This window comes from Falco peregrinus, chromosome 18 (genome assembly GCF_023634155.1).
Source record: "Falco peregrinus isolate bFalPer1 chromosome 18, bFalPer1.pri, whole genome shotgun sequence".
Taxonomy (NCBI): domain Eukaryota; kingdom Metazoa; phylum Chordata; class Aves; order Falconiformes; family Falconidae; genus Falco; species Falco peregrinus.
Window position 1 is genome coordinate 2,065,708 of NC_073738.1, and position 23,778 is coordinate 2,089,485.

A 23,778-nucleotide genomic window follows, 5' to 3' on the forward strand; every position below is an offset into this window, starting at 1 on the left:
TGTGCAAAGCAGCTGAGAAGGGCAGGGTAAGAAAGGCACTCCAGGCTTCCAGGGGTGTTCCCTAGTTTACAGGCCTGGGAGCAGCTGTGAAGTGCCAGGAGGAAGGACTGGGTTTGGGGTGGTGTGGGAGCAGTGACTTTTCGAAGGGGTACCCGAAGAGGGGGTTGATCTGTTCCTTCCCACATGGTTTTGGAGTACGTGACTAGCAGTGCATGATCTAACTGCACATGTTTCAGAGGAACTGGGTGTGCTGCTGCGCTGACCTGAAGTAGAACAGCTTTTTTTTGAGCCTGTCCAGCTGTGCAGCTGGCTGGTCCCTTCCTCCCAGAGCCGGAGGCGTTGCAGGGGAGCTGATCACTCGGCGGCAGAGTGGAGCGTGTGTGAGTCCCTGGGTTGCAGGTGCTCCTGGCTCTCCGCTCCAGAAGGAGCTCAGTGCCTGACAGCTCCCTTCCAGTGCAGGGCTGTGGCTGTTTACTTAGGCTTTACGGAGCAAAACTCTGGCTGAGTTAACGACTAAGTGAGGGGCACAGGATTTAACCCAGTGGCTTCAGTAAGACAGCAAAGACTTGGGATTTGGATTCCTAAGCCCTGCTGTAAAACAGTTCAGCATTTGTGAAGAGTCTTGTTCTCTGTGGAACAAGGGACAATTGTGATGTGGACTGCAAGCCAGCATCGGCATCCCCTGCCTCTTGCAGGCACAAATGATACCAGCCCAAGCATTTCCTTTGGTGCTGTCCTGAAAATGGGAAAGCTCCAGGCTTTGGTTTTTCCTCAGAACATACCAGGCCTTAGCAAAACCGGCCCCATTTATTTCTTTGGGGTTGGTATAGCAATGTGTGTGCTCTACCCTGTGGGAGCCTTTGCGGGGTTTGTTTGTTTAAAAAAAGAAAGAAAAAAGAAAGAAAGAAAACAATAGCTAAATACCAAGAAAATGCTGGATGACGCACAGGGGTTGAATGAAGTACAGATGTTCTGTCACCTATATTGTCTGCTTGAAATGCATAGAAAAAAATGACCATGCTCTGTGGAATGAAATTTGTCACACCAGGAGCAGACAGGAGCACATGCACTACAACATTTTTAGGCGTATACACCATGGAGGGAGATGCTTGTCCAGTGTTACTTTTAGTGAACACCTGGAACCCATAAGCAAGATCAGGGAACTTTTAATTTGGATATGGGACGTTGTTCTGAGAGGCACGGTCCCTGCCCTGTGACACAGGAAAGTGAGGCAGGCACTTGGAGCAAATAAGCCTACCTGCAGCTGTTCCTCCAGTCTAGGTACAGAGGCAGTTCTCCACAATCCTAACACACCTTTGGCTCCCGAACTGCTTCCCTAGGCATGGCAGGGGACAGCTTTATTGGGGTACAGGGACTGTGTGTGTCCTGTCCCCCTGAGCACCAGCCAGGGTAGTGTACGAGCCCCCGGTCCCGTGACGTCTGAGCAGATGCATGGCAGAGCCTGCCTCCAAGCTGCCATTGCCTGTCCATCTAGACCTGGTGCCAGTGGAGGAAACGAGCCAGGGATCCGGCCTGGCAGATCCAGCACACTGGACAAATTGTACTGGGCTGAAATACAAACCCGGTGGGTCTGTGTGGGGCTTTGTGTTTGCATTCGAGTTGGTGATGGCGGTGTGCATCTTGGAGTTTTGTGTCCACGCAGGCATCGATGGGCAAAGTGGAAGTTTTTTTCAAGTGATATGCAGGTGGCTGCTTGCAAGACCAGCACAGATTTATTTTTTTGGGAGGGGAAGGCGTACTGAGTCTAAATCTCCTCTAATCTAGCCAGAATAGCCTTGTTTCACAGCATCCTTGGCTGGCATTCTGTGGCCTCTTGTTACGTGGGTGTTTAACCGCCCCCAGCAAATCCTTCCATTAGCAGGGGGTGCAGCAATAATTTGAGAGCGCACAAAGCCCAGCCAGGGCTCTCTGTCTGTCCTTGTGTAAAAACCCTCCTGCGCTCAGAGGGTGTCTCAAGGCAAACCCACGAAATCCCCAGCACGGCCCCGGTGTGAGTGAGGTTGCAGGCAGGGACTCGGTGTCCCTCTGTCCGGTGCTGCCTTCCTCCTCGCTGTGGCTGCCATGGCTGCAGCCCAAAGCCAGGCCTCCTTCTCCGGGTGAGGGAGTTCAGAGAGCCTGGGAAAGAGGGAGGGAGCAGCAGAGCCCACTTGGCTCTTCCCAGCTCTTCCCTCCCTCCTTCCCCTGCCCAATCTACTTTTAATGATCCAATTGCTGGTGTCCAGCAGATTAAAAGAGGGGGCTCGTGGAAGGGGAGATGGCAGTGGGGGGGAACAGGAGGAGCTGTGTACAACCCTTTTTGGCAGCGAGAGATCCCGTTTCGTTCCTCCAGCGCTGGGGAGCTCGAAGGGAGATTGTGTCGCCGGCACGCCCCCCCTGATGCAGCCGCGCTCCCCCCGCCGCAGGCCTGGCCTGCTCCGTGCCCACATGCCAAGCCCCAGCTGCTCAGTCCTGCATGGAGAGAGTTTGTTTTCCGTGAAGTTTGTTGCTGGGGGCAGGTTCACGTTCCCTGCAGACCAAGCCAGCCAGCCTGCTGCAGGGAGCGCCGAGCGGCTGCAAGGTAGGGCTCGGCTTTTGCTTGCAAAGATGGGATGGGGCTGTTGAAAGCTTTCCGGCTCTCACAGTGCATCCTCCCTCCCTCCCCTTCCCCTGACTCCAGCTTCGTGGCACAGCCAGGGAGGTCTCTGTGGGCAGGCTGGGCCGGTGGTAGCAGCTATATTGGCTGTGAAGTTTCCTGGAAGGAGGCTCTGCAGAGGAGAGTGCCTCTGTGCTGGGGAGATGAAGTGCTGGATGCAGAAGAGCCAGGTGGGGAGGGGACATTTCAGAGACAGGGGACCAAGTGCTGTTTTCCCCCTCTCCCCTTGCCCTGCCCTCCCTTTGCACCCTGCGGCTCTTGCAGGAAGCATTTGGAGCCTTCCGGTTCCTGGAGAGAACCCACACGTTTAAAAAGCCTGTGGTGCAAGTTGGGGAATGCCCTGGGTTGTCTGAGGGCCTGTCAACACAGGCAAGATAGCCAGGAGTGACTGAGCACCCTGACTCTCTCAGGACCTTGGTCTCTGCGGGCAGTCGGCATAACCTTGCCAGCAGTGCCTTGATGTGGGGGCAGCCTGCCCCATCTGCAAAGTGTCCGTGGGGTAACCTAGTTAATCGTCCTGCCTGTTTAGCGCAGGGCACCGCATTTCCCCCGTAATATTGAAGAAGATGTCAGATCCTATTGCCTTTTTGCGTACCCAGAAGTATTAGAGAGTAACTGGAGGGTGGGGAGGTGGGAGAGGTGGGAAGGCGGCAAACACCCAGGCTGTGCAAAGCTGAAGGGCTGCAGCCCAGAGAGCTCCTGGGCGTCCTGTCCTGTGGGCTTCTGCTCTGCCTGGGCAGAAGCAGCACAGAGAGCATGTAGAGGATGTGTGGGACAGGCAGACGTTCTTGGTGAGCACACCGGAGGAGCAAGGTGTGCTTGTGGGCATGGCCTGGCACTGTGCGCAGGGACACGGAGCACAAGTGCAGCTGAGCTCCTTGTCAGGCTGTGGTGGTTCTGGTTTCAATGCAGTCCTGGTCTGTGCGGGACAGATTTTCTAAATAGTTAAAAGAGTGCAGTTGCTCAGCACATGTAGTCAGGGCCAGATCTTCAAAAGAGCTCAATACCCAGTGTTTAGCTTTTTGGAAAACCTGACCGTTTATTCAAGCATCTAAATAGGATCTGAAACATTCCAGAAATCTGGTCCCTATTGTGCAGGCAGGGTTCTTGCTGAATATGTACATATGTATGCACTCCTACATATAACCAGAGGACTGCTCAGTTAGCTGTTGTAGTCTCTGCGCTGCCGACAGCAAAGGGAGATTTTTCCGACAGGAGACAGCCAGGATGTTGAAGCTGGAGGATGTGAGTTTGGTGGTTGCCATCGCAATGCAGTTGTGGGAGGTTTTGTGGTTTACTGTGGCAATAGTCAGGACATTTCTGCCTTTCCCCACGCATGTGCATGTGTGTATGCATGTAGGTGTGTAGGTTCATTGTCATTAGCCAAAATGACTTGGCTCTGCCTTGTCTCGTCTTGACCATGATACATGAAATTAAATCATTATAGTGCTGTCTCACTGGCATTTGCAGCAGTGTATCTTATTCCCTCTTGTTGCAACTTGATGATTGAAATGCATTTGGGATCTGAAAATGAGAGAACAAGCGTTGTGGTATTCAGAAAGTGTAAGGAACAGGGTTTGTGCAGTTATTTGGCAAAACGTATTGTAATGAGGTGTCTGGCCCCTGTTTTCCATTTCTGGCTTCCGTGAGTGGCACTCGCAGCATCTGTAAGTAGGTGAGTGTGTGTCCAGGTAGGGTGGAGATTCCTGACTTTTCTTTCTGAATTTATGGATGACTTTCTGTGAAATATCAGCACATTCTCATCCTGTGTGCCCTGGTTTCCCCATTTGTAAAATGAGATGTAGATATTAAAAACCTCTCTTCAGCTCGTTGAAACTCTCTGCTGTGTGCTATTGAGTGCGAAGTGTTACTACTATTGCAATAATGAACACTGATGTGCACATGGTCTGTGACAAGCTACTTAGCTAACTGGGCCACGGTTTCCACATCTTCCTGTCCTAGAAGACCCATGAGACTTAGAATTTATAGCACGAGAAGCCCCCAAGTATTTAAAACATTATGAGATTTAGTAAAGATTTAATTTTAATTTGTCTTTCGGCACTTAGTCTGTAGAAATAACATTTTCAAGTTTTCCTTGTTCACTGCCAAAGCTGGAAATGTGTGTTAAAGAAAGGGGAAAAAAAGAAAACAGAGATTCTTGTAAAATCCTGTAGCTCTAGGAACAGAGAGGCTTTAACAGATATGCCAAATGCCAGGAGTCTTGTGATAAAATGATGGATGTTGGCAGTGTTGGTTGGGCACTCAGCAACTGCAGTGAAACCCTAGGCTGGAATTGCCTCCTTTCTTCACCAGCTCATCCCAGTGGAAACTTCTGTGGCATTGTGGCAGGTTTACATTGGCAGGGTCCCTGGTGGCTGCAGCGTGGGCCGCCTTCTCAAGTGCAATGAAAATTCAGCCAAACCCACACTGGAAGGTGCTGGTTTCTGGAGCACTTTTGCTTCACCTCTGCTTTGCTTCATGCCTGCCTTCTCCAGCCTTTTCCTCCCGCCCTGCCCTCTTCCTGCCCCTTTTTTTCCCCATTTAATGTGTTGTTTCCTAAGCTAATTATTCCACTCTCTTCTCTCCTCCCCCAAAACACACAGTGAAGCTCATATATTTGCTGCAATTGCATCTTCCCCTGACAGCATCCCAACTTTGGCATGTGCTGGCAGCTGTAGCCTCAGGGCTTTGCCTGCATGAGGAAGCAGTCGGCATCTTTCTGGAGAGTCAATGAATTTTGATGTGACTGTTCTGTTCTCAACACACCTTTGGTCCAGACTGAGGACTTCAGCTTCTAGAATAAAATGCCTATGCAATGGGGTTGTACCAGCACAGGCATTCTCTCCCACAAAAAGGTCTCGGAGAAAGGAGGATGGATTTTTCTAAGCCCTGCACACATCTGACAGCAGCTCTCAGTCCACACACCAGTGATGACACTGGGAAGTTTGGAACAGAGCAAAGTTTCTGCAGCTTCAGTGAAGAAGGCCTCATCTTTAGCTGACATCAGTAGCATGGAGAAGCTCCTGTAGTCAGCTGAGTCTGTTCCCATGGGAGCATGCACCTGAGGAAGACAAGGAGGAAGCAGGAGTGTGTAATGGAGCATGATCTTCTGTCTGTCCATCCATCCATCCTGTATCCCAGCTGGCCTGCGCATCCTCCAGCCCCCCTGACTTGGTGTCGCGTAGGCCTACATTTTCAGTCCTTTCGCTGAAAACGTGTCTGGTTTAGCATAAACATCCAGATAACACTATGTAAGAGTAACCTCCTTGGTTACAGTCCATTCCCCAAAAGAATATAAAATCAGGGTAGGTAGGACTCAGTGTTTCTCAGGACATGATTTTTCCTTGGTTTGCAATTTGAAGAATCCCGTGTTTCTGGGGTTTTAGTGAGGGCAAGAAACAGGATGAAGAAATCAGTCTGAAGAAAAATGGTCTGTCTCCTGTTAGCAGAGATGGACCCAGACCAGCTGTCTCTGTTGGGAGGGGAGATGTGAGGGACCTCTAGGTTAGGTTCAAGCCTAGGCTCTGAGATCTCCACGGACTGTTCTCTTTACCTGTGCGTCTGCAACACGTGCTGAAATCAAGATTCTCTCATTGTCTGTGCAGGGTGGATTTGAGAAACCCTTGAAGGAGGTAGAGAGTGAGGGGAAGGGGGCACAGAGTCCCTTTGGGGAAATAGCAAGAGGAAAGCTCACGTTTCTTGAAATCAGCCAGAGCTTGTTAAGTCCTTCCCTATCATCTTACCATAAACTGATTTGGGGGCTTCTGTTGATACTCTGCACTCCAGATGTTGGCTGCAGCTGGGGTAGAGATAGCAGGACGCTCCCAGCCAGGAGCTGGGATGTGGGGGAAGGAATACTGGGCTTGTGTGGATGGGTGGAGAAGGAAAGAGGAATATGAATGTATGGTTGTAAATCCACCCCTACACACCCTCCTTTCTTTTCCCTTACAACTGCTATTCTCAGCAGAAGAAAAGTTAGCCTTCCAGTACTCTCTGATTTCTTTTGCAGAGTCGGAAGGACAAAGAAAGACCTAAACAGAAGCACAAAAAACGTCCGGAGTCTCCCACCAGCCTTACCCCATCCTCGGTGTCCGTCGCTGCAGAGAAGGTACCAAACAACAGGGTGTGAGTGTGTGAATGCAGACCTGGGCCTGGGGGGGGGGGGGGGGGGGGCGCAGTGGGAAACCATTGACTCTGACTTTCCTGGGAAGTGGGGAGGACAGGGCAGAAGAGCAGAGAAAGGGCTTTTGTCCATTTATTTCGATTCCTGATTCGTCACATTCTCGTTCTCTCTGCCTGCCTCCCCACCTTGATGCCCACCTTGGGAATTTTAACATGGCAGCTGTCTTGATTTCTGTCAGCACTGACGACACTATCATGGAGCTAAACTCCCAGGTGACTGAGCTGTAAGTGCCAGCCTGGTTTGCAGCAGATGTTCAGATTTGAAGCTCTTGCAGAATAGATAAATATCCACACTTTGGCCTTTGCTGCTGCCACATCGTAAAAAGCTCAGGCAGGTAGATAAGCAAGGTAAAGCTTGTGGGAGGTGTTATCCTTTATTAGGCAAACTGATGCAGCTGAGGGGAAAAAAAAATAGACAATCTTAGAAGCTCGTAAGATCTTCAAAGTGCATAATAGAGGCAGCTTTTCTATGTGAGACAATGGGAGGCTGGTTTCTATTTAGTTTCTCCATTTCAGGAAAATTCAGGCAGAGGGGCACAGTGTGGTGGCCTGTTTTGCACCTGAGGTGTAGAAGCAGTCTAGTTTCCTGCTGGGAAGATGTCACTTGTGTGGGTTTATCTTCTCAGCACCCAGGGCTGGTGGGGCGCAGTCAGGATGTCGGTGTATTTCTGCTCTTCGCTGCTGAAGTCGTGCTGCTGACATGGACTCTTGCACCTGGCTGTAAATCAGGATAGCCCTGAGTTTTCTGTAATTTGTGCCAGCCCCAAACACCAGTAATGCAGAGTAGACAAAGTTGAACTTGCCTCGAGCTTGCATGCAACAAGGTGAAGGCCAAGTTTGCAGTTGTTTAGGGTCGGGGAACAAGTGAGGTTACTCTAGCGCCTGGACCTTTGGAGTTGCGCTCTCCTCTGTAGTGGGAATGTAAATTAATGCAATTCCTTAGCAGGGCTGTTCTGGTATAAGTGAGAGTAGGACTAGGGCCAAGCTCCTGCTAGAACAAATAAACAACATGTTGCAGGAATGTCCTTTTGTGCACAGAAATGCTACTTGGAAAGGCTTGGGTGTCCTTTACGTGGCAGGACTGCCTTGTGAAAATGAAAATTCACAGGCTAGCAGTGTCTGCATATGTGACAAGCACTGCAGGGGCAGTCTGGAAGAGCGAAAGCTCCTGCCAGTCGGCCCAGGGTTGCTTTGGGTTAGGGCTGAAGAGGATTTTCTATGTTCTGTGCAAGGCCGAGCCTGGAAGCAGGGAGTAGATGTAGGTCAGAGCTGAAATGGCAAAGCTGGTCTCATGGTTCTCAGGCTGGGAGAAGCAGAAAGTTACAGCGGGACGGAGCGGAGGAACAGCCTCTGAGTGGCAATCACTCTTGATTCACCTGTGCTCATGTTAGGGCAGCGCAGCTCTGGCTTTTGGGAACAGCAGATTCACCCAGTTAACAGAGCTGTCAGGACCTGATGGCCTAAGAAGATTATTTTCAAGCTGAACTGAAATCCAAAACCTGACTCTTGGCCAGCTAGAGTGGTTGTTAGACAATTACCCACTGTCTCCTCCAAAGCCCTGCCAGACCTTTATAAATAAGGAGGGAAGGGTGCAATTCAGTTTTACAGGCAGCTTTCAACTCTTTGTAAGCTAAAATTCAGGAGATCCTAATTACTGTAGCTGTAGTTGAGTGACAGGGTTTTAGTGTTTCCCTAGGGAGTTATTATTAATCCTCATAACAGAGAGTATATTTCCCTTGCTTTTTTGTGCATAGATCCCAAAGCATTGTTCAGACTCTGTTACCGGAGGTACTCGCTCCAGATCACATTTAAGAGTGGCTTAGCAGCCTGCTACAACCCTGCAGAAACCCCTCAGGGGTGGTTGTATGAGGCTGTCTGGATAGTTGCACCAGTGTAACATTGCACAGGCCAGACTAGTGTAAAACCTTGAGACCCATTAATGTAGCATGTCCAAACAGGTTTCCTCTTGGAAGCCAAAACCATCTTTGTCCTTTCTGGATCTTAGATTAGTACAGCTTATCCCAGTAGAGTGTACTGGGGAGCAGGTAGGGTAGATGCAGCAAGCCAAACGCTAACGGTGTGGCTACACAGAAGAGCATTGCTGGTCCCTGATGGGTCATGGCTAGAGTCTGAAGAGCCCTGGGGTCTCTTCCTCTCTACCATTTGCATGATCTTGGGCAAATAATTATTGCCTCCGTTGTCTTCTCCAAGTTACCCAATGAACAGAGCATAAAATCCCGAGGGATAATCCCTGCAGGTGACACAGCTCCTAGTCTTTCGTGGGGAGCAGCTGGGTGAGAGCAGATCTTAATGACATGCAGCAGTGAGGGCAGATGGTCATGTCCAGGCTCCTGGGAGAAGGACAGTGGTCCCGAGCAGCCGTGCAGAGCCGCAGGAGGCTGGTGCAGCCCTTGATGTCCACGCCAGACCTGTGCTGCCGGCTCACTGCGCTGCTTGCACCGTAGCCAAAGCGGCACCACACGCGGTGAGTCCCAGGCTCCCGTCATGGTGCGCAGGCTGGGCTGGAACAGGGTTGGGACTGGAGGCACTGAGCATCGCCAGTGGTTTGGAGCCAGCAATGAAGAGCAGGAGCATGAGTCAGGCGAATCAGCAGAAGGGTCCTGGCACTGTTTGCCCCTTGGGCACCGGGGCTGTGGGCAGACCTTAGCGTGGCACCAGCCACCAGGCCAGGGAGAGGTGTTACTAGTACCTGAAGCCATGCTCCAGTCTGCACCCGGTTTGCTTAGCCTAAATGGAGCCTGGGGCAACAGACATCTGAGCCCCAGCATCTGATGTTGCCACCAAAGTCCTCTGGAACTTTCAGCAACCCTTTAAAAATGGATTTTGAGAGCTATAGTTCTCTATAGTAGCACTTTTTAAGCTACTTCACCACGTTAGGCTGACAGCACTGTAACTATATTTTGTTTTGGAGGAACGGTGGTATATTCTACTTCCTTGTTCCCTCAGGCAGCCTGGCCTCTGGCTTCACATTTTTCTTTAATTTTGCAATCCAGATTTATTTTTCAGTTCCAATTTTCACCTAATATATAGTCCACCATGTGCTCCCCTCTTGAACCATTTAGTTATGAAGAGGATCCTTTGATGTGGTTTCAGTCTTCCTCTGGAAATCAATTGTGCTAGACCTCTGACTTCTGCCAGATTTTTTAACATCTTACTGAGTGCTTCCCTGCATCTCCTAGGAATCTGAACACCATTAATATCTGACACTTGGACTCTGCCAGTCCTCTGTGTCCTGTCTGTGCAGTGACAAGCTCTCACTGCCTCACTCCGGTTTAGCGGATAAACATACTGAAAACACAGTGGTGGCCTCAGCTCCCATCTACACCGGAAAGTGAAACTAGGGTGTGAATTCACAGCATGCAAATGACTCTTCATAATACCTCTTCCGAGCTCATCTCCTGCCTCTGAAAAGTGTCTTCGGGCGATGCAATTCTCATCGCTCTTGAAGAGGGGCAGGAGACCTTGCTCGTGGGGCACAGGAGTATTCCTGCCAGAGAGCCGGCGGAGCAGCTGACCTGGTGAAAATCCCCCAGTGGGGCTCCAGAGCTTTTGGGTGGATTGGGGGGGATTGTAGAGAGTGAATTTGTGCTGCATATAGGCTCTCATTCATTGTCATGCTGGCTACTTGGAGCTCCTACAGACTTTTGGGGGAGTGGGAAGGAGGCAGAAAACATCCCCTCTGGGTCAGGGTTTCTGGTTGTAACAGTTTCTGGCTATTTCACGGGGTCTATCCAAAACTACCAAAATGCTGCCAACCAGTAACGCTTTTGAACAGCCTGTTGGAAAGATGGCATTCATGGAGCGGGCCTGCAGTAGGGGAGGGTTTCTTGCCAGGGCAGGAGCAATGAGTCTCACCAGTAAGTCTTGGCAGCCAGGGCTGCTCCGTCTCTGTCATCACACACACCGCCAGACAAATTCAGGAGGCAGTTTCTGTGCTCGGGATCTCTCCGTGTAGCTGGTGCCTGGTGCTGGGCTCTTGGTTTGTGAGCAGCCGAACAGCAAGCAGCCTGCCTCTCCCCTCCCCCTGCAAATGCCCCTGGGGAGCCATCCTGCCACTCTCTGTTGCACTTGCAGTAAATCTGCAGGATTGCAAGCCACCCCAGCTGCCTTCTTCTGCCAGCTGCAGACATCATGATCACTTGTTGACACACACTCACACATGCTACGTGTTTTGGGCTGCAACATCTGGCTTGCTCTGGGTTTTGTAATCTAAACCGTAGATGCCAAGGCCTCCCCGCACCCACCCGCTCCTGGTCAGGTGCTGGAGAGGGAGCGCAGCAGAGCAAAGAGCTCACGATTGCAGACGCCACCGGAGGCAGGGAGACTTTCCAGGTTTCCCACTGTTATTTGAGCTCTCGGCATCTACCCAGGACTGGCCTAGAGCTGACAGATCCTGGGAACCTCTGCACTGTGCCTGGCTCAGGCAGATTCACAGTCACTGCGATGGGGTAGGGGTTTGTGGGAGAAGGCTGATGATTATTACCCTTTTTAATCAAAGCATGTCTCAGCATGGATATTTGTGGTAAGAATCCCTGAGCGTTTTAGCATCCCTTGTCCTGACCCGAGTGGGAATTTGCCAGTGACATCAGGGACTTAAAAAGATGGTCTTCAGCCCATCTCTGTGTCCTATCCCCACCTAGAAAGAACAGCAGCTTAGTGCTGCCTGATCTTGAGGTTGAGGGAAGGGACGTGGTGAAGGCTGAGAGTGGCTCAGACGCAGACGTGCTGTAGCCTGTGCCCAGAGCTCCTGATGGAGACGGGTCTGACCTGGCGTGGAGAGGCAGCTGATGCTTACAGCTTGCCTGGGTGGCTGCTTCAGCACATCACTCTGTGGTGCGTGGGCTGGAGGAGCTCCTGCTCCCCTTGCATTGTTCCTCATTCGCATCCTCCCTGCTTCCCCTCACCAGTAGTTTAATCCAGGGCAAAGCTGCTCCGTGTTTCTGACGCGGAGGCACCAGCCTCCCCCACCCCTTCTGTATTTTGTCAGTGGTTCCCTCTAGGAGCTCGTCCCGCCAATCAGGAGGCAAAGTGATGCTCTTCTGATTTCCCATAAATAAATTAATGAATGAAGAGCTTGGGTGCTGCACAGTGTCACAGAGGGGCCAGGAAACAGGTACAGCCCCTTGGGGGATGGCGAGTGCCGGGGGGGGGGGGGGGGGGGGGGGGGCGGGGGCGGGGGGGGGAGAAGAGGTGCATGCCTGCCCGTGCTTGGGTGCCTGCGCGACTTCGTCTCACTTCTCCTGGCTCCAGGTTTGAGGCAGGAGTTTCCCCATCAGACTGTCACCTCCAGCTGGGGCAGCAGATTTATTCTGGTGACATTTTTCACTTGGTTGCTTTAAATAGACCTTCAAAATGTAGCTGCTGCCTCATTTTGAAAGAGAGCTCTCACTTCCTCGGTGGTTCCCTATGTTTTTTTTCCTCTGCAGCATGCCCTCCCCCCCCCACACCTGTTTGCAGCACACAAAATATCAGTGTTTCTGCACACACACACACACACACACACACACGTGGATTTCCATGCTAGAGAAAAGCCGATGATCCAGAGATTGAAACCTCTGTTTATGCACAAGCGGCAGACATGCAGCTTTCTCCAGTCCTGCTCCCTCTAGGCAGCAGCCCTGCGCTGGAGAATCTCCTTCGTTAGGGAGGCAATGGGACTGCAGCTCTCATTACTGTTATTAATATTGGCATTATGATAGGAGACCCCTCCCCTTTCAGATCAAGGCCGTGTTGTGCTTGGCAGTCCACGTGTGTCTCCTGGAAGGCTCCGCTGCCACACAGAGCTTGCAGGCTCCATGGAGCAGAGTGGGAAAGAAATAGAGGCTCAGAGAGGGGAAGTGATTTTGTGTGGTTTCAGTTTCCCTCTCTTTGCTCCTCGGCTGCAATGCTTGGGCCTTTGCCCCAAATTCAGGCTCTCTGGAATGGCTGCTAGAGAAGGGCCTTTTGTGGTGGGGAAGGAGGGCTTGTGGTAGTGCCATACAGATCTGTCTGCCATGACCTGTTTGGCAAGCAGTATCTGGGATAGCATTTGGCAGGAGGTGGGAAAAGCCTGCTCTGAAAATCTCTGGGAGTCTCTCAGGGAGGTCTGTGGGGTCAGATCAGCCCCACAGGTGAGTGTCTGTCCGTTCACTGCCTTCAACTGAGCCAGCTCAGCCTCTCTTACCTTCTTTTTTAAAATTTTTTTCCTTTAATTTTGCAATTAAGATTTATTTGCCAGCTCAGATTTCCCTCTTCCACCCTGCACTAATTCATTACTTGCCCTGCACTCCCTTCCTGACACTCTGGATTTAGAACATGTCTTCTCATGTGGTTTCCCCCTGCCCTTCTGTGGCCTCGTGCACCTTGTGCGGAGCTCCGAAGAGGTGAATTTATGGGAGGAAAACTCAGGGTTTTGCATTTCTGCTGAGACATGAGCCATCTCGTTCCTGCGACTTCGTGAGCAGTCTCAGGACTTCCCATAGCCCCCAGACACTGCTCTCCTTTCCCTCCCCAGGCAGATGTGGAAAGTCGGAAAGATTTTCATGCTCCCTCTGAGCTCATAAATCAAGAAGGCTTAATCTCCTACATCCAGGAGTCTGTGATGAGAAAATACAGATTCCCCCTCCTCTCCCCCCTAATTTCCACCACTCCCTTCCTCCTGTCTTTCATATTCCCAGCACATCTGGTGTGTGTTAGGCTGCCAGCTGTTGCATTGTGCAGAGTGATTAAACCATGTGGGAGGAATGGGGAAAGATTTTTATCTGGGCATTCATGAGTCTGCATTACAAGCCCTTTTTTCTTTAGCTCTCCCCAAGAAGAGGTCATCTGGAGTCAGGGATAGTGGAATGTAAGAAAGGTATTGTGCTTCTCTGTGTCTTCCTTGTATCTACTCAGTAAGAAATACAAGGTGTTTGCACTAACGTACAGGTGTTATATTTTGGGCTGTAGCCATCACGTTAGAGTTATATCTATAATATTGATTGGTTGCAGTAATACCTCGCAAGAAGCGATCTTTGAACACTGCTAGTTTGGCTTTGAAGTGACTTGAAGGTGAAGGTTTCATATCCTAGCACGGGTGCCCCGGGGGATCTGGTTTTCAGTTCATTCCACTCTCCCCCTGCTAAACTCCCACACTTCTCTCTCCCGTCCCAGGCTCCTGGATTTCCTAGCATCTGGCCAGCCTCTTCATCCCGCTTGCTCTCCCTGTCTCCTGCAGGCTTATATGGGGTTTGGATAGCATCTGTCGCTGCATGGGCAGATGCTGCTTTAACAGTGTCACTGTGAAATATTTACTGCAGTAGATTTGGAAAGCCCTGGGCTGGCAGTGGAGCTGCTTTCGGGAACCCGGGGAAACTCCTGCCACAGCACAAGGATGAGCAAGTTCCCCCAGGTGGATTGACCTTGCTGAGAACAGCACACCTGAGAGATGCAGCTGAAATAGATGTTTGAATCACAGCCAAAATCAGATTTTACTTGGGCTGAATAACCCTCTGAGGTGCTCACCTCTGCTGATGATGCGGGGAATCTCTGTCTGTGCCCTGTTTAATTTCCTGCGGTTAGATGGGATGAGTATAATCCCCAAGAGTATAAAGCCCGGTGCCACCAAGCAGCAGTAGAAGAAAATGTTGCTTTTCTCTCCTGAGTAACATGACCTGGCCATCACTTTGTGGGCAGAGGGGGCAATTACTTCTCTTAAGGGGAAATTGGTAAAAAGAGCCCCTGCTGTGGCCACATCTGGCCTGAGTCACCTTTGTGTTTGCTGCTGCCAGGGCTCTACCAGCCACCATGAGGGGAGCAAAGAGGCCTCGGAGGTCGGCAGGTCGGAGGTGAAAGGCAGGAAGTCCTCAAGCCATGGCAGCAGCCACAAGGGGAAAAAGACAGGGAGCGGGAAAAGCTCAGTTGGCTTCAGCTCAGCTTCATCCAGCGGGACCTTCCAGCCTGCAGGTAAGGGGTGAAGGAGGAGGAAGAGAGGCGGGGAGAAGGGGGGGTGATGTTTTGCTTTGCCCCTCGTTGATGCCTCTGTGTCTGTAAAGGTACCCATTCAGCAGCTAGTGCTGGGAAAGTTTTGCTCATGGCTATTTCTTTAACCCCTTGAAGAGAAAAGGAAAGGTCTTATTGCTACTAACTGCAGGCACGGAGGGAAGAACTGAGTTGGATGAGTGTTACAGATCCCCTCCTGTGCAGGCCTGCTGCACTGCAAGGAAAAACAGATCCAGATGTCTGAGGGGAGGGAGGAGGGAAAGGATACGGTGCACAAGCAATATGGGCAGCACCTGCCCTCTCCTCCGTAGGTGGTACTGTCTGCAGCAGTGTTTTAAGGAGTACTAGTGGAGAGACCCGAGCCAAAACCTGATATCCAGGCTCCCCTGAGCTTTGAGTCAAAGCCTTGCAGGGCTCCCATCTGCTCCGACCTTGCTCAGTTCTTTTTTGAGCTGTTGTCTTGATGGCTAGCACGTTCCATCTCCTAGGAGCCTGAGCAGGGCTGGGGGGGGCAGCGGTGATGCAGGGCCTGGGGGAGCAGGCACGTGCACGTTTTTGGGGGGTGTGAAGCTGCTGGTTGTGTGCACATCTCGTGCTTGCTAGAGAGCATCAAAGCAACGGGCTGGGAGGTGACAGGGATGGCCTTTGGCTCCATAACGAGCCTGTGCTAGAGGACCTGTGTTGTGACTGTGCTCCAGTTGCCTTATGGGCTGCAGCACTGCTATCACGAGCTTTCCTATATCTGCTTTCCCCAGGTACCTCCTGCAGCAACTTGCAGTGCTCCCAGGACTTTGTGACATTCCCCAAGCTTGAGCAGGACGACGAGAAGTATCGGAAGCCTGTCTCTTCCTCTTCTTCTTCCCACTGCTCCCCTCTGTATGAAGGCCAGAAGGGGGACATCTTTGAGCAGAAGGTGATCTTCTCGGGCTTTGGGTCTATCATGCGCTTCTCCACCTCCACGGTGAGCCAGCAGAGAGGCCGTGATGCTTCCCCCGTGGACTATAAGGCCTCGAACCCTGTCAGCGGTCCTTCGGTGGGGACCAGTGGAACCAGCGGAGGCAGCAGCAGCCACAAGCGCATGCCATCCCTCAGCATGGAGGAGGGAGAGGTGCTGAAGGAGAAGAAGCACAAGGGTAGCAAGAAAAACAAGCATGGGCCCGGAAGGCCAAAAGGGGGCAAAAGCAAAGAGATTTTGGGTGCCCAGCTGGCTGGGTCCACGTCAACTTCCTCGTCACCCTTCTCCGGGGGCTCCCTTGTTAGCTCCAGCATCGGCAGCTCTTCACGGTCCTTCAGCCACACGGGGAATCTGCCCAGCCTCAGCATGGAGTCGCCGCTGCTGGGTTCAGGTATGTTCCCCCTTAGGGCTCCAGGTGTGCACGGTTCCTCCCAGCTGTGCTGTCTTTTTCATCACATTTGGCTGGTGTCTGGACCTGTCTGCACAGAGTCCAGTCCCTTTAATTTAGTCCCAGGAGCTATAAAAATCCACATCTGGGTCTCCCCTTCCCATCTTGGCCTTCATCCTAGAATCTCCTCCAGCTCAGCTTCTTTATCATTGGTGCTGGGCTACAGATCTGAGCTGGGGGGCATTTCAAACCCTTTTTGCCCAAGTGCTGGAAAACCTCAGCTAGCCAGAGCTTAATTTCCAAAGCTATAGAGAGGGATATTCACAAATGAAACTGCAACAATCACAATCTGACCCTAAATGAGGGACTCTCACAAGTAGTCCGAGTTTAACCCCTCTTTTAAAAGCAAAACCTCTCATCCTGATTTTACCACATCCATGTAGGGTTGGGAGACTGGCATGCCACTAACTCTGCTGAGAGGCTTACAGCTGTTCCCAGCCCGAGTCCTCTTCCTTGGCCTGGCAGGGATGAGGGCAGCCGGGCCATGTGGCAGGAAAGGGTTAAGGCAGCAGGCAGAGGAGGGGCCTGCTGCTCTGGGCTGAGGTTTGACACTGTTCTGGCAGCAGAACTTGTCATCGGTCTATTGTGGGTTGTTTGCAGATGCTCCAATTTAGGTCAGATTGCAAGGGAGGGAGGGGGAGGAAGGTATAATTTTGTGTGTGCCTGGGAGCCCTGGCCCATTTGTCTGTGCTGCCTGAGAGGGGAGGGGAGCTGCAAGAATTGATGCAACTTCCATAATCACAACCTTAGGCCAATTTTTTTTTTTTTTTTGCCTCCCCTCTGGAACAACAAAGGGATGTTTCAAAGAGGAGGAGGCTGCCAGGCCCCGCTCTCCTGCCTGCTTGTTCTCCCATTCTTTTCTTGCGGAGAGATGTTGGCAGGGCTCTGAAGGACCCAGCTTTGAGCACTGTCTCTGCTGTGTGCATGAGCCAAGGGGAAGTCAGATGGGTTCCCTCCCTCAGCAGCAGTTCTCTCCTCACCCTTTCTTCCTCATGTATCTGTCCATGCCCCACCGTGGTCCCTGGGCATCACAGAAGCAGACAGGTTAGCTCAGGAAGAGTTTGGTCTCTTGGCTAGCAAGGGCAGCAGAGAGTGTGACTCTTTTGAGTCTACCACCCGCTTCTGCCACTGACTCGTGCCTTCGGTGAGTCACTATATGCTGTTATTTCTCTGTCAAGATTGCGTTGGGGTGCGAGGAGCAAAGGAGGGGGGAGGAGGCAAGGCTGGAAAACTCGGTGCTACCTTTTGGTAGAAGGATTGTGGCCACCCTTGCTGCATGCCAGGCCATGAGATGCTGGAAGTGCATGTTATACTTGGTCTTGTGCATTGGTGCCACCCTCCCTTCCTGAGATGGAGCCCTGCAGAAAGCCAGCTGCTTCCAGGCCATCGGAGGGGAGTGTGGCTCTCTAACACGTCTCCTCCCCTTGCAGGGATCTACACCAGTAACAAGGACCCTATTTCCCACGGGGGCGGAGTGCTCCGAGCTGTGTGCAGTACACCCCTCTCCTCCAGCCTGCTGGCACACCAGGGTACGTCGTCTCTCCCACAGCTCAACCGGTCTCCCTTTGCTAGCACCATCCCAGCTTCCTCCTCCTCGGTCTCCACCACGCAGGTAAGAACATCAGGACCAGGAGAGGGACTGTAGTTCAGGAGATCGTTGGACAGAGCAGGGCCAGTTTGTGGGCACAGAGGAGTTGCTTTTTCCACTTGGGAACAGCTACTCTTCCTTCACTTTGGAGAGGAGCTGCCAACTGCAGCTTCCCTTCGAGTCAGTAGAAAGAAGTAGACAATTTTGTGTCGCAGCCCACGCGGCCTCTTTTGGGGTGGGAGGAATTGCAACCTAAAAGGACACATTGCTTTTCCTTGACCGTAAGGGGAGCACAGACGGTGCCCAGGTAGCGGAGGCCTGGCTGTTGGCGTGTGCTGTGTCCGTGCTGCTCATCCCCTGCTGCTCGACTGGATCGTGCCGCCAGTGCCAGCCCTACCTTTGCTCTGCAGCACAGATAACTTGGTGGGAGGGCTCGCACGTCCCAGCTGGGTGGGCTGAGCGTGTGCCAGGAGACGGAGCCATGGCCTTTGTCGGGAGCTCACTGTGAGAGGTGTTTTGCAGGGAGAAGAGAGTTAGTTTTACAGCCTCCGTGTTAACATGGCTCAGTCAGACCTCTTGGCTCTGAGATGGGGCTGGGAAGATTTCAACTGTCTAGTGAGACTTCCAAGGAGATATTTTTAACACTCTCTCTCATGAGCAAGCTGGGTTCAGCAGTCAGGAAGAGATGGAATAATGAAGTTACTTTCCTCTTGCCTTTTTCAGAAGTCGTTTTTCTCTCTCCCCACCCCTCCTTGTTTTGCCGTGTAGGTGTTCTCACTGGCAGGTTCAACATTTAGCCTCCCTTCCTCACATATTTTTGGAAGCCCCCTCACATCTGGGCTATCAATCAACCCGCTCTTAAATCAGTCGGAAAGCAGCCGGGCAGGTACGTGAATCAGAAGGTATGTGAGTTTGGACTTCCAAAGGGGTCTCCCTGGAAGAGTCGAGACAACTGCATCCATAGTTCTCCAGCTGCCCTTCCTGCTTGCTCCCATCCTATGCGTGTGAGAGCCAGGGGCTAGGAGAGAGGGACAGTGGCTTTTTCCCCAGGGCAGGGGGTGCTTGTGTTTGCCTTAATGAAGCGCTGGCTTGCAATACTGTAAAAGCACATCTGCTGGTGCGTCCGCTGGATAACGTGTGTCCCTGGATGTGCACTAGAAAAGTGCAAGGATATTAAGTCCTTCCCTGCAGAGAGCTGTTGTCTTTTTACACACTAAAGCTGTACAAAGCGAGCAAAAACTACTGTGAGCTTTTGCTTGCTCAAAATTAGTTAAAAGTATTTCTTGGGGTTTTGTTTTCTGTGTTTCTTTTTAAATGAGAGAGAACCCACACTCTTAATTTTCATCTTCCATTTCTGTTTTGAGTTACTTTCTGCCCTTCCCCTTTGGCTTTGTCATGAATGCAACAAAATCTACTGTTTTCAACTTCCAAACGTGAATGTGCCAACACTGAATTACTTACAACTGCTCATTTTTTCCCACCAAGGCAAATTCATTTTTCTTGGAAAATTGCCTGGTTAATAAGCAGGAAACTTGAAGTATCGTACAATTTCTTTTTTCCCCAAACAGAGTGGGCCTGATTTTTGATTTGCACCAGTAGTTAAACAAAAGCACCCTCCTGATTTTCAGATGTTGCAGTTAGCGGTGCAACTGTCTCATGCTCCCCTAGCCCAGAAATGCTGGCAGCTCAGCATGCTGGATGCTGAACTCCTGGGAGGTGAAACTCTGCCCAGCGTCACACTGAGTGACAAGCACTTTAAAACACACAGTCCTCGTTTGAGGCGGCTCTGAGTTTTCCAGATAATCTGACACCAGTGTGCCCTTACTTGCCTTAACAAGTGTGCATGCCTGCATGTAAAGCATGAATGACCACGTATGCTTATTTAGGACCTTTGCAAGCTCATGGAAGGTGCCTGTCTGTCTCTCCGTGTGTCCCTGGCAGTATTTTGTCTGTGTGCCCCCCACAGCAGTTTGCGTCTGCTTGAGTGCGATGGGAAGGGAACTGCGCCGCTGACCCCAGTGGGAGTCAAGGCCGTTGCACAGGAGCTGTGAGTCAGGAGTGATTCAGTCACCTGAAATTAAGGAAAGAATGGGACGATTCAAAGAGTTATTCTTTCCTCGTGGCAATCAGCAAGAGAGATGACCCACTGCCACTTCCCCTTGGCTGTTATTTTGGCAAGGTGCTGACAAGGGAAGGAAGAGAGTGAACTGTCAGGAATAGCCCTGTGGTTCAGGCACAACACGGAGGCTTGGCAGTCTGGGTGCTGTTCCAGCCCTGCGGCTACTAATGGATGAATCATGGAGGCAAAATCCAACATCCAAAGTGCTCAAAAAAGCTTGATCCTTAGTTTCCATTTCCAAGATTGCTCTTTTTGTTTGACTGGGATCTTCTAAGCTTCAGGACATGGGGTTTTTTTTCCCGTTCCAGGCAGCCTTCACAACAGCTTCTGGGTTTTGTCACGTTTAAGGTTTGTCCATCACTATCTCCTGCTGGAGCTGGTGGCCCAGAGGGTGTTAAGCCAAATTCACTTTTTTTTTTTTTCCAGGGGGATTAATTAAGATGCATTAAACTTCCTGCGTGGGGCCATTTTCACTTAAAAGCCTGGTAACTGTTTTAATCCCAGGTCATTAACGGGGCGTTGTGAAGTTTTAAGTAATCCTGCCTTTTCTGTAATTCAGATTACTTTTCCTGAGAGTGTCTGTGTAGACAGATCCCATGGAGACATAGCTTTCATTGCAGTAATATTTGAGCTTTTCACAATTTTAACGTGATCCAGGGAAATGGTGTTACCCTGTCTTACAGGTGGGGGAACTGAGAAACTGTTATCACTGATGCAGGTTGATACCAGGGTGCCTTTGGCAGTACGAAAAGTCTGATTCTTATCTTCCCACTCCCTTGGCTACTGTCTAGTTCTTCCTCCCACAGCTTGTCCTGGATCCTGCCTCATTATGATGACAGACCAAATGTATTTATCTTCTCTAGTTGTCTTCAAGCCTCTTTTTTTCATACTTGCTGCCTTGGAAAGTGCTGTCTCTGTGTGATAACTCAGTCGTCTCCCCGTTCTGTAGACAACAGGGTGGTGTTGGCCAGGAGATAACTGAATACGGAGCCTGGTACTGTTTCAAAAAGCCAGAATTGTATAGATGTGTGCAGTCTCCCTGGGCTGCAGGCGAACAACGTGACGGTAACAAGCAGGCGGTCAAAGCTTAACTGAATGTTTATTGGGTTGCAAGTTCAAACAGTTGCGGCAGAGCTGCACACGGTGGGCTGCGAATGTTTTTCAAAGGGTTTAGGTGGTCTTTGGGTGGAAACGATGCTGAGAAGCAGTGCTGTGGTCTGACCGTTCCCAGCCTTCTGGTAGCTTGATCCTGGTTGGAGAACTTAGGAAGATTTCATGCCTTGTGGTGTTCCCTGAAATCAAGATTTGTCTCCACGTGGCATCTTATATTGGGAGGCTGCTGTTGACTGGCAACCACTGGTCACCTCCAGAAAGCAGTGGCTTCTCCCCAGAGGGGTGGACCGGTTGTAATTGATGGTCAGAAGGATGTCCCCGTGGGGATGAAGGAGTGAGGATCCCACTCGTACCTGTCTGTAGGAGCTGCCGAACAACAGCTGCGTTTGCTTGTTCTCAGCAGTAGAAAATACCCTGCTCAGGGCATTACACTGTAAATCACAGCGTTCCCTGCAGGAGACTTCCTGGATTCTTGCACATAAGAAATGTCTCTTATTGTGTGAAGAAGAGGAGGGGCAAGTCAGCCAGCTGGTGCAGGCTGTAGTCACAACATCTGACATGTCCCAGAGCGAGGGGAACGTGTGTTTATGGCCTGGCAGGCTCTGGGGGTGGAAAGCAAATGGCAGATAAATATACTTCCCTTCTTGATTACTCTTTGGACGGGAGATCTCCGCACGTGTGCACGCGCGCAGCGGCTCTGTCGCCAGCACTGTCGTGTCCCAGCTCCCTGGGACAGAGGGATGGGGGGGGGGGGGGGGGCGCCGCTTCTGGACACTGAATTTTTTTAGAAAGGAGCTGAGAATCTGGAAACTTTGGAGGACCCCAGCTGGGTTTCGGGAAAGATCCTGGAAGCACAGGGGTGCAGCGGCGCTGTGTGCGGGGTTGGTTCATCCCCGCAGGCTCAGCAGAGCGCCTTCCACCCCCGCAGCTTTACAGCTGAAGGCGAACCCGCTTTCTGCGGCTGGGGGGGGGGGGGGGGGGGGCGCGGGTCCGGGGCTGCCCCTCGCCCCACGGCCCCGCGTTGCCCCTTCGCCCGGCCGCTGCCGAGAGTGGGGGGTTGGGGGGGTGGCGGGGGTGACCTTGCCAGGGTGACATCCCCCCCCCCCCCCCCGCTCCCAGCGGCGGTGTGACACAGGGTGACACGCAGTGCCACCAGCCCCTCCCCCGGCGGGCGGGGCCCTCCGCAGTGGCGGGGCGCTGCGCTGCTCGGTGCTGCCATCTAGCGGGCAGCGGCGCCGCCGCCCCCGGGGACACCGGGGCACCTGCCGGGGCTGGCGCCTATGAACACGGGGCCTCTCTGTCCCTCTCCCCACCCAGAGCCGGACCTGGAGGACTGCAGTTTTGGCTGCCGAGGGACGTCGCCCCAGGAGAGCCTCTCATCCATGTGAGTGTCCTTCAGGAGCCCTCCCCTGCTGCCTCCGCACCCGCGGGGGCACGGCGGTACCCCGGGAAGCGTTGGGATGACATAGCAAGGAAAGGGAAGAAGACCGGGGGGCTGGGGGGGGGAAAGCAGGGCCAGCTGCTTCCCTCCTCTTTGGGGCTGGGAATGGGGTGGGATGAGGCAGGTTTGCTTTTTAATACCAGCCAGGGCTGCTAACAGGAGCAGAGGGCTCTCCTGACGTGCAGCGGAGGAGGCTGAAGCTGGGAGGGATGCAGGCGCTCCCGGTGTGAGGCAGAGATGTGGGGAGAAGGGAGCAGAGGAGCGCAGGTGGAGACCGGGGAAGCATCTCTGACGTCTCCTCAACCCTTCCCCAGGTCCCCCATCAGCAGCCTGCCGACCCTCTTTGACCAGACGGTGTCCTGTAGCAGCAGTGGGCAGCTGGAGAATGTTCCCCAGGCTACTCCAAACATTGAGCAGCTCCTGGAGAAGCAGGGCAACGGGGAAGCCGGCGTAAACAGTGAGTCACTTGGGGCTCACTTGGGGCACGGGCTGTGGGAAGAGGTCCTTGTGCATGTTTCTTTGGGAGCCAGCTGGGATTTTGCCCACAGGCAAAGGAGCCGGGTGGGGTACAAAGCACTAGTCTGTGCAGTGGGGGAGTAGCTGGCAGTGGGACTGTGACCTGGGGCCAGTCTCCATCCCCAGTGTGGTCTGATTGTGGTACCTCCTGTGGATCCCCTTCTCCTCTTTCCTCCATCCCCCATTCTCTCCTCCAACCCTGTCCCCCTTCCCCTCCTTCCGTTCCCTGCAGTTGTAGAAATGCTCAAAGCCCTGCACTCGCTGCAGAAGGAGAATCAGCGGCTCCAGGAGCAGATCATGACACTGACAGCCAAGAAGGAGCGTTTGCAGCTCCTCAATGTCCAGCTCTCCGTCCCTTTCCCCGTGGTGACCAGCAGCAACGGCTCAGGCAGCCAGGCCCAGTACATCCTGCCTCCCAACGGTGAGGGGACCGGTGGGATGCATCGCCCTGCGCCCTTTCATGGTGGTGCCCTGGGGTGGGCAGGAGGGGGTCACAGTGGGGAGGATCTGACCCATTTATCTCTCTGTAGCCACTGGCAGTATGCACTGTCCCCTGCTATTGCTGTGGCAACATCAGGCTCCACCCCTGACTCTGCATCCTTACTTCTTTCCTCTGTACAGTCTGCAACAACGATTCCCTGAGCATCAGCAAGAGCCCCCCGTGCAAGAACAGCTTCGGGATCGAGAACTCGCTCTCCACTTCCTCTGAGGTACACTGGCCACCGCATCCGCCAGCCAGCTGGGGAAGGGACCTGGGGAGGGAACAGAGCAGTGCAGTCCCAG

General features: G+C 52.3%; 1 protein-coding gene across 5 annotated transcripts in view; it reads left to right on the forward strand.

The window, feature by feature from the left end:
• The window catches only part of MLLT6 (MLLT6, PHD finger containing), a 47,629-nt gene that overhangs the window by 16,510 nt on the left and 7,341 nt on the right, over positions 1-23,778 (forward strand). For all 5 annotated transcript variants that reach the window (XM_027785407.2, XM_027785408.2, XM_055789761.1 and 2 more), the window contains exons 8-16: positions 6,663-6,761; positions 14,605-14,779; positions 15,571-16,161; positions 17,649-17,830; positions 18,575-18,692; positions 22,356-22,422; positions 22,794-22,936; positions 23,228-23,416; positions 23,617-23,705. In XM_027785407.2, coding sequence (XP_027641208.1) covers positions 6,663-6,761; positions 14,605-14,779; positions 15,571-16,161; positions 17,649-17,830; positions 18,575-18,692; positions 22,356-22,422; positions 22,794-22,936; positions 23,228-23,416; positions 23,617-23,705 — 1,653 coding nt within the window. The remainder of the gene's footprint in view (positions 1-6,662; positions 6,762-14,604; positions 14,780-15,570; positions 16,162-17,648; positions 17,831-18,574; positions 18,693-22,355; positions 22,423-22,793; positions 22,937-23,227; positions 23,417-23,616; positions 23,706-23,778) is intronic.